Below are 10140 nucleotides of genomic sequence, written 5' to 3' on the forward strand. Positions count from 1 at the left end.
TTAGGATTTTCTTATCATAGTCTCGAAGGCTATAAGTTTGATCAAAAGAAGAAAAGTGTTGTTATCATCTTTTACGCAAAATTTTGGTATGACAAGAGATTCTCCATTTTAAGGCAAAGAAGAATGGAAGTTCTAAAAACAAGATCTCAGGAAGTAAGAGATAGAATGTTTATAATATGATCTCTATCGTGGCTCAAACTTACAATAAGGGTATAATCACACCCTCGTAGGCGACGATCATATGATCAAAAATAAAAGCAACTCATCGACAATTAATCCATCAAATTAAAACTTCCAAAATATCGCTTCTACTTCACTCTTTACACTTCACAACTCTTACAAGCAAAGAGATTAAGAGCTCTAAGTTGTAAAAGCTTCAAGCTCCACTTTTCTCTTCTCTTTGTTCTAGTTCTACAGGGCTGATGTCATTCCCTTCTTTCCACTTTTCGATACAGCAAAATCCTCTCCTTCCTAGATCTCTCCTCCTTTATTACCAAGTTGGTGGATCATCATGGGCTTAGAACCCAATGGGCTAATCACACTTTTTTTAACATAAAGCGACCATCTACCCAAGAAGGAAGAAAAAGAAAAAAAAAACAACAAAAAATTGAAGATATCCTCTGATAGATTTATAAAACCTATGAAAATCATATATTGATAGATTTTGTCATTATTACAACTCAAGGACATGCATTATTATCCATGACTTCATACGTATTCACATTGACATCTATAAACACCTTAGACTGATAAACCAACAAATGGAAACATATGAAAATACATACACACCTTCTTTATTTCCACTTGGTTATTCTCTCTCTATAATTTTTTCCCCTTTTTGGATAAAGATAACTTTCACCAATAAAAAACGGTAGAGACAACTTGCCTAGTTTTTTTTTTCCGGTAGAAGAGACAACTAGCCTAGTTGCGGCTGTGAGAATTCCAGATATTGGATATGGAATGGTTGGATTTGTTGATCCAGCGCATGTGGGTCTCTTTCCTTTTCGAAAGATTCAATTGTATCTAAACTCATTCCATCTTTTCTTCAATTAAGTTCATACCCTGGTAGTTTGCATTAAAAAAAAAAAAAAAAAGATTGTTGGATATCTATTCAATCATTATATCATCTAGTATAATATAGCATGGCACTCTCATGTATGTTCATGCATTTTATACTTTCCTATGCCGATTTTTTTTGGATTGAAATTAACATAAGATAGTTCACCGGAAAAAATAAAATAGCAAAAGAAAGAAAGAAAGAAATTAACCTATGTTCAGCTAGACCCACAAAATTTCAGCACAATTTGGCCATCCACATGACAAACTAGGTGTCATGGCATAAATTCTTCAAACCACAGGACCCCTTGAGTCTTGAACCACACAAAGGGCAGAGGATTGGACTAGACTGGCTCAGTGGAGTTATGGAAACATCAAACCCTTAAAATATGTCCAGATATAAATTTTCACTCCACTTGATCCCATTCCCATTTGAACTTATTCAACTGTTAACCCTGAAATATAATCATAACCATGCTTCTAGTTTTATTAATCAAAGATAATGTAGAGAGAGATTAGCTGGAGGAGTGTAAGGAATAGCAAAAGCTATTAGGAACTATGGACCCCACATTGGCCTTAAGGATATATAATTGTAATCAATTGCATGTGGATGGCCCCACCTTAATCCTGATCAATCAAAAACAAAAAGTACTTTACAGCTAATAATCCACAACTTATATCCCTTAAACCAATACAACTCTAACCCACAACCCCACAAGCCCACAGCACACTATACATGTAACATCATCCAGCTATATGACGTGCATCGTTAATGCACGCTCCCAAACACTTTGGTTACCAAACCTAAAGAACCTTTCCTCCATTTCATACATTCCTTAGCTGCGAAACACTAAGATTAACAACCATATCATATAAAATTAAGTAATGTTAATTCATGGAAGTCAATTGAAGAACAAAAGAATACACAACCACTCCATTCCCACCCCCCCACCAAAGAAAACCCAAAAGGTCTCAACTCTATACTCTCTGTACAGTTTCAGTCTTTCAGATCAGAAAAAAGAGGAAAATAAAACAAACTACACCGTTGTTGTTAGGTTAGTAACGATGAAACAAAATTTACGCCCAACCCCACTAAAAAACGGGAAGACAACAACAAAAAGAAAGCGAAAAGAAACGAAATTGAAGGAGACGACGAAACTGTGATTCAAATCAGCCCATCAAATCCTGTTGTTGGCACATCTCCTTCCTCAATTTCTGAGAGAAAAGCCTGCAAGCGTCCATGCTGAGATCAATGGCAGCCGCCAAAGCCACAAATGCAGCCGCATCCTCGGTGCAATTCACGTGCTGCACACTCACTTCCACAGAGGGTTTACTGCATTTTCCCTCACCTTCCACTCTCGACGACATCACGAAACCTCTGTACATACAATACGGCCATAAACCATATCCAAAGTCGCCGCTGTTCTTTGGGCTACCGGACGGTGTCGACCGCCCATTTGAACTCCTGTCTATAACGAATTTCCCACCTTTGTTGGTGCTTAATGTGGACTCAGCTAACACAATGCCTGCCGCGTTCATCCCACCATTGGTGTCTGGGAGGAGCTCGAAGCGGTAGCCGAGACCATCGCTGCCGCCCCGCTCACGCCAGGCCTCTAAACGGCCCCAGGGCTTCCAGGTACCATCACCGGGGCGAAGAATCAGCCATGCCCCTGGGTTGGATCGGCTGACTCGGTCAGAACCCGGTGATGCGACGAATGGTGTTACCATCGATGCTGCCGCTACTGGAGATCCAGAGAGGTCGTGGACTGTGATCGACCATCCCTTTCGTTCCTTCCCACTTCTCTCCTTCTCGCTTCCGAGCGAGCTCAACCATCCCCTTGAACTGCCACCGTCTGGCAACGATGATCTGTTCAGCAACAAAGCACAATATTTGATAATTAAGATGCCGAGAAGAAATTTCGAAAATTCAAACGAAAGTAAAGGGTTCAGAAATCTGGCTAGTCAACTTTTCTTAAAACGAACAATATCAAACTCCCCTCTCTCCCTCCAAATTGAGTACAGCGTACTAAGAACAAATCTCCTCACACCAACAGAGCTCAAACGACTGTGATACCGTACACTTCCGAAGTACACCATCAATCAATTTAGTCACGGTTTTAACAAGTGATTTAATTGCTATTATTTCCTAAGGCATCTTTCCGTTCAATTTGAGAAAGTTTTTAATCGTCTAACGCTTCAAAAATTAATTGGGACACAGAATGCGGCTCGACTGTCATCGAAAATAAATTCATCTATAACGAAGAATTAAATTTTGTGTGTTCAGGGAAAATAACATGAACAGTTTAACCGAGCTCAAGCAGGCCAAATCTTAAAGAATGAAAAAGAAGAATCGGAAGCTAACCTGGATCTCGGATGCCGGTCTCCGGAATTTCTGAAACTGAACTTGCAAGAAAAAACAGGTTGTCGAATGTTCCCCTGGATCTGAAACACTTGAGGACTACACTCCGGTTCGCCGTCAAACTGAAACACGAACCTCGGATCAGGCTCTGCTCTAACATTCAAGTGCAGACTAGCAGAAGAACCCTTAGCATTCTTCCCAATTGAAACCCAACCATTTTGAAAAACGCAAGACCTAGACTCAGTTCCTTCCAGATCCAAAGGCACCGTAATCCTTCCCAAAAGTCTCCCAGAGTTAACACCACAAGTGGTAGCACTACGGCCAGTGTAGATAGCAATTTCAAGGCAAGGCTTAGCAGCAAATAGAGACTTAGCAGCTAGCTTCTCCAGATCGGTTTTGCACAAGTGAAAACTCGCAGCTAAGGTTTGAGTTTGACCATCCGGGAACTGACTCCCTAGCGGAATCAAAGGTACAGTAGAAGTCTGAAGAGGGAAATTCTGAAGCCTGATCTTACAAAAGCAAGGAGACGACGCCGGATGGATGACGGAACGAGCAGGCTTCGAAGCCACCGGAATCTTGAGAGCAAGGTTTCCGACGAGAAGTCGAACGAAAGGACAGGGATCCATGTATCCTTCCGGCCAGTGTTTGAGACAACGTTCTTGTCTTCTTCGTTTTAACAGTTACGTGAAGGAAAGTGATCAAGAAAGATCGAGGAAATGGAGGACATAATACACGATTGATGAGCTTTAAGGGAAGAGTGGTGCGGTAGGGTCGCTAAGACGTCAGCTCTACAACAGGCTGGAATAACTGGGAGTGGGGACCGATCCATAGAGTAGCGTGCACCATGGGTTGAGCTGGTGCGCAATGCTCTCTCTCTCTCTATATCTCTCTTTCTCTCTCCTATGTGGATTTATGGGAACAGTAGTCAATTGCCTTTTTTTATTTATTTTAATAATAGTTTAAGAATAAAATACATATTTTTATGAGATTTTATGCTTAATCTAACAGTACGGAAGAGTTACAGGAGGATTTGATTACACACGCTTCGTTGGGATACAGCTGTGGACAGGCTGTCAGGAGACCTCCGGGCCCACTCCACTGCTACTCTATTAGTCGACGGCATCTCTGAGTCATCTGACTCAGCCAGGTCAGGTCTTGAAGCAAAGCTCCAAAATTTTTCCAACTAATGTCACCAACATGTCCAGCTGGCTTTCCTAACCAAACCTGAAAAATAAAATGTCATTTATACCCCAGAGGTTTGTTGAAATTATGATTATGGACGAGACACATCACTCATGTGGTGGATAACCGTTGAATGAAGGGATTATAGATCACATATTGGTAATAATCAACGGACGGGATGGGGATACGTCATGTGGGGACCAGAATCTGTCCAACGGGAGACAGCAGTATAGGATATTTGGATGTATTCTTCGGTTTGGTCTTTGGCTTTTCAAAAACAATCATCATCACCATTCACCACACCTTCGCGTATAAGTTGACATCCTTTTTTTTTTTTTTTTTCCTTTTGTAATCCTCGGGTGAACAGTCGACATAAGAAAAAGTTACTAAAAAAACTGTTGACATGGGAAAAAAATTCTAACGGTGCTCTAAATGTCATGTTGGGAGGAAAAAAAAAAAGAGTCGAGCGGTGTATCTAAGCTTGTCAATTTAAAATTGAAATTGAATATCGAATCGAGAATCAAATCGAATCGAATTGAATCAAATTGAATCGAATTGATTCGATTTGAATATGTGTGTATGTTTTTCTATTCTGTTCGATTTTGGTTTAGGGTATAAGAACAGTCAATTCGAACCGAATTGCTCTTAAAACAAAAAAAATAATGAAAAAAAAAAAAAAACCCTAGTATCATTAAGAGAAATTTTTTAGGTGGTAATGTTTTTTTGTAATTTATCATCACATAATTACATGCGAAGACAATTTTAGAGTAAGCAATGGCCATAGTACCCATAATTTGAGTTCATTAAGCCGAATCACTAGAAATCAAACCGAATAATGCAAAACCCTAGTATCTAAATACAGAACCGAGTCGGTTCTTGGTTTGGTTTTGGTCCACCTTATCATCACTAGAAATCGAACCGAATAAACAAAACCAACCCGATTGACACCCTTATGTGTATCATATGGTAGCATCCATGGTTTAAAAAATGGAACATAATGCAACAATCAGTATCGGCCAAATTAGAATAGTATCGATTTTGATTAATTTTGTTCCACATGCATACTTCAAAGGTAAAAGCATAACAAAAATTGATATTTTTACAGAAAAACATGAGTAAATTTGTTTGATACGGTTCGATTCAGTACGTTCTAAAATGGTATTAGCCTTGACCATTCTCATAGGGGTGCATGGGTTGGGCTTGGCTACTTAAAACCCTAGCCCAACCCTAAGTCCTCTTAACTGGGCCCAAATCTGCCCTGACCCTGACTCAAGGCCACAAAACTTCAACCCATACCCAACCCTTCAAGGTTCAGCCCAACCCTTACTAGCCCTGATTGGCCCTAATTTTTCAGGGTTGGGCTGGGATAACCCTGATTGGCCCTAACTTTGATCCTGATTCGCCATCAAGGCCCGAGTATACCTTGACCCCTGCAAAATATGAAATAACTAAAAAATATATATATATTCATAATAAATAGGAGATAAAAAACACAAAGTCACAAATTAATTGTCATGAGGAGAACATCCTACATCAAACATTGAAACAATATAAATAACTCCAACTATTATGGTAAACAAAGAGGAGATCACCCTAAGAAACCAAATAATCCAAAAAATTTTAATTATTTGTCATGATAAACAAAGAGATTATTCTAATAAGGCAAACAATCCGAAGATCTCAAAATCCTTGCCATGTTAAACAAACAAGAGAACATCCTAAGAAAACAAAAAATCCAAAGTCAACATCAGGGGCAAAAACCAGGACCGAATAGGGCCAAAACCAAGGCTAAACTTAGGATAAAAAATCAGAACCGGATTCAGGGTGGAGCTGGGCGGGCCAAAGATATCAATCCTTACCTGCCCTAACCCTGACTCAAGGTCAGGCCGACGCTTAGGGCCAAAATTTTCAGGTCAATACTTATTCAGGATCAGGGCGAGTAAAGGGCGGATTTGAGCCGACCCTCAGGGCCAAAATTTTCAGATTGATACTTACTTGGGATCAAGGTGGGTAAAAATGACGGGTTTGGGTTGTCAGGGCCAAACTTGCACCCCTACATTCTCATGACCACTCCCAAATTTTTAAACCTTGTTGTATCTCCCTGTATCTATCTCTGTTTTTTCCTTCATATGAAATGAGATGTTTGCGTAAAAATATATTTTTCTTTCATGAGTTGATGAATCTATTACTAAATTTAGGACCATGCCTCTATTGTATGTGACAGATAACACCTTTCCTTGGTCCAATCGAAGGTTCAAGTGAAGTGATTTAAGAATTTCCTTCTTCATCGTGGGTGAGAAGAAACATGTTTCATGTTTCATTTATATTATGGTCTTAAGTTGACATATTTTGTTTTTCGGTGAACAGTTGACATCTTCTTAAAAAATCCCCTTTTTTTTTTTTTCTAAAATCATTCATCTAAAGAAAAAAAAATTGCACAAGTGCGCATAAATGTCATGTTAAAAAAATGTAGTTGAGCTGAACAGCGTACTCTAGCATCTCCTATGATATGATGTATTTGCATAAAAACGCTTTTTTTTAACAGTCTAATGAATTCTTTTACTAAATAATATGTAATAAATAATACCATTTCTCAGTCCAATAGAAGGTTGAAATGAGGTCATTAAAAAACCCCCTTTTCACGTTAATTGAAAAGGAGCTTGTCTCATTTATATTAGAAGAAAATTTGTAATCTTAGATTGGTGCAAGAATAGATTTTTTTTTATTTTTTTTATTTTTATTTTTTTTTTATGGGTAGATCGTTGACCCACTGGATAGAGTAAATATTGTTGATGAAATAGACTTCGAAGTCCTTTTGGTATATCATATTTTAACCCAAGACTAATTATAGGTAGATACTTATGTTTCTATTATTCTTATGGGAGAGTATTCACTCTGGGGAACACAACCCACCAGCGGTTCCAATGGTCTATCTCTCTTTTACATTCATATATTTATAATTTAAATGAGAGAGGAAAGGGATAAATTATTGCCGAGGTTGCAGTCCTCCACCAAAAACATTATCCTTATTTTATTGAGGCAGACTTTAGCAGTAAGAGATGGCTATAGGCTCAATGCTTGGGTTTCAAAAAACCTGTGTTCTGCGTTTAACTCCCTATAACTTATCATTACTATTAGTGAGGAAACTCATGATTTCGAGAAAGCCAAATCTATAATCAAAGATATTAAGTTGTTAACCTATGATTCATTCTCTTGTAGCTTCATACCAAGATAAGTTGACTCACAAGCCATCTAGAGGATAAATTATATTATATTTACTCGGGTTTGCGTATGTTTCCCTCCCCCCTCCCCCAGACCCCAGCCCCCCAAAAAAATAAAAATATATTGTCCCTATTCTCAATTCTGATCTTGTTATGTGCTCTGCACCTTGTATTTGGAAACAATTCAATCCCAAAAAAAAAGAAAAAATAGTCAATGAAACAATTAATTATATTTTAAATAAATAAAATAATAGTGTATTAAAGTATTGAAAAATTCAAGACTGCAAAGTGAGCGCGCAGGATCATGAACTACGCAGGGAGATGTATTGACACAACGAATTCTACCACTAAATAATATGTGATAAATAATACCCTTTCTCAGTCTGAACAAAAGGTCAAATGAGGTGATTGAAAAACCCTTTTTTCACGTTGGTTGAAAAGGAGCTTGTCTCATTTATATTAGAAGTAAGTTTGTAGTTTTAGATTGGCACAAATATATATAATTTTCTTTTTTTTACAAGCATATATATATATATATATATATATAATTGAGCCACTGGATTTTGTTGATGAAATAGACTTTAAGGTCCTTCTTTTATGTCACGTTTTAACGGAAGACTAATTATAGGTGGATCCTTATGTTTCTATTATTCTTATAGGAGAGTGTCCTCTGTGGGGGGAAACACAGCCTCCATCAAGGGGTGTTAATTTTGAGTCCGTATCGGTAGCCTCAATCGAGCCCGATATATTTACGGCTCAACCTAGATCAGCCCGAACCTCAACACGTTTATATACCCGACTTAAATCGACTCGTTGTAATCCGATCTAACCTGACCCCCTTAAATACTACATAAAATTTCTATATTGTCACTATTAGTAAAAAACAAATTAAGCTTTCTTACCATTTGATTTGTAATAGGATTTGATTTAATTAACCTTTATTCTGTAAGTTGTAAAAGTCATAATCTCTTCTTTTTCTTTGTAAGAACAACCATAATCTCATATCATTTCTCCTTTTTATTAAAGATTTACCTCATATTTTTGGGTATTCAACCAACTTAAGAAAAGAATTTTAAGGCAGACACGTTTAAAGCCCTTTTAGACTTTAATAGGTTTATAGCCTGGTTAAGACCCTAAGTCCAAAATGCCCTTTGATAACTCTATATATAGAGGAATCTCGTTTTCTTTTAACCACGGTGATCCATTCATCATAGGCTTCATATGAATGGGAGATGATATCAGAAGGGTATTTTGGACTTGTACTAAAAACCTATAGGGATTTGCGAACCCTAGGATGGTGGGTGAACCATCCTCTACAGATGAGTAAAAATTTCTTCCGTTCTCATTCTTTTTATTTGGTTGCTTTGTACTACTATGGTAGAGATCGGTTTTAAGTGACTTTAGAAAGAAGAAAAAAAAAGAGACAAGGGAGTCAGCTATTTTGTAGGATTAATAAAAAAGGAATGTAAATTATAATTAAAATAATAAAAAGATTGATAAACCATGAAAAGAGAGACGGAGTGTGGAAAAAGTGAATAGGAGAGAATCGAAACCCAAGTTCTCGTAAGAAGGCTTGATCCAAAGAATAGACGGTCGCAGAGGATGCGGTCCCCCACAAAAAAACATTATCCCTATTCTATTAAGGCAGGCTTTAGCTGTGAGAGATGGCAATCTATTGGCTCAATGCTTGGGTTTCAACAAACTGTTTAGTGTGTTTAACTCTCTATAGCTTATCAATACTATTAATGAGGAAACTCATGACTTCGAGAAAGCCAAATCTATGGTCGAAGATATTAAGTTGTTAATCTCTTATTCACTCTCTTGTAGCTTCATATAAATATATATATATATATAAAACCAAGATCAACAAATAAGTTGACTCACAAGCTAATCAGAGGATAAACAATCTATTAGACTATTATATTTATTCGGTTAGGGTTTGTTCCCCTCCCCCGATTATTGTACCTATTCTCAATTCTGATCTTGGTAGCTAGGTGCTCTGCATCTTCTATTTGGAAACAATTTTACCAAAAAAAATAAAAATTCAATGAAACAAATTAATTATATTTCAAATAAATAAATCAATAATAAATAAAGTATTGAAAAATTCAAGACTGCAAAGTGAGGGCATAGGATCATGACCTATGCAGGGGATGCATTGACAAAATGACACATGAGACAGTGTTTTCGAAAGGGGAGATTAGATGATTGAAAATGTTGAATTACTGGGAAAAGGAAGCGCACAACGTTAGTATGGATATTCTTGCATTTGCCCTCTCACATCCCACCCATGGATCCCACACCCTATCTCTTCTTAAATGC

At 37.6% G+C, this 10140-nt stretch overlaps 1 protein-coding gene across 1 annotated transcript; it reads right to left on the reverse strand.

Moving 5' to 3' along the window:
- Window positions 1-1907: 1907 nt before the first annotated feature.
- On the reverse strand, window positions 1908-4143 carry LOC122072789. Its single transcript, XM_042637190.1, has 2 exons — window positions 3419-4143; window positions 1908-2923 (listed from the first exon to the last, which is right to left on the reverse strand). Exons 1-2 carry the CDS (start codon window positions 4039-4041, stop codon window positions 2227-2229), a joined length of 1320 nt encoding a protein of 439 aa, XP_042493124.1. The 5' UTR covers window positions 4042-4143; the 3' UTR covers window positions 1908-2226.
- Window positions 4144-10140: the final 5997 nt, after the last annotated feature.

The sequence above is a fragment of the Macadamia integrifolia genome, chromosome 3, assembly GCF_013358625.1.
Source record: "Macadamia integrifolia cultivar HAES 741 chromosome 3, SCU_Mint_v3, whole genome shotgun sequence".
Lineage (NCBI taxonomy): Eukaryota > Viridiplantae > Streptophyta > Magnoliopsida > Proteales > Proteaceae > Macadamia > Macadamia integrifolia.

Bases quoted from the DNA above. Each gene is read 5' to 3' on its own strand.
- LOC122072789 (XM_042637190.1), bottom strand. From the start codon at position 4,041: ATGGATCCCTGTCCTTTCGTTCGACTTCTCGTCGGAAACCTTGCTCTC. The intron at 2,924-3,418 runs GTTAGCTTCCGA...GTTGCTGAACAG, and splicing joins GACCGGCATCCGAGATCCAG to ATCATCGTTGCCAGACGGTG.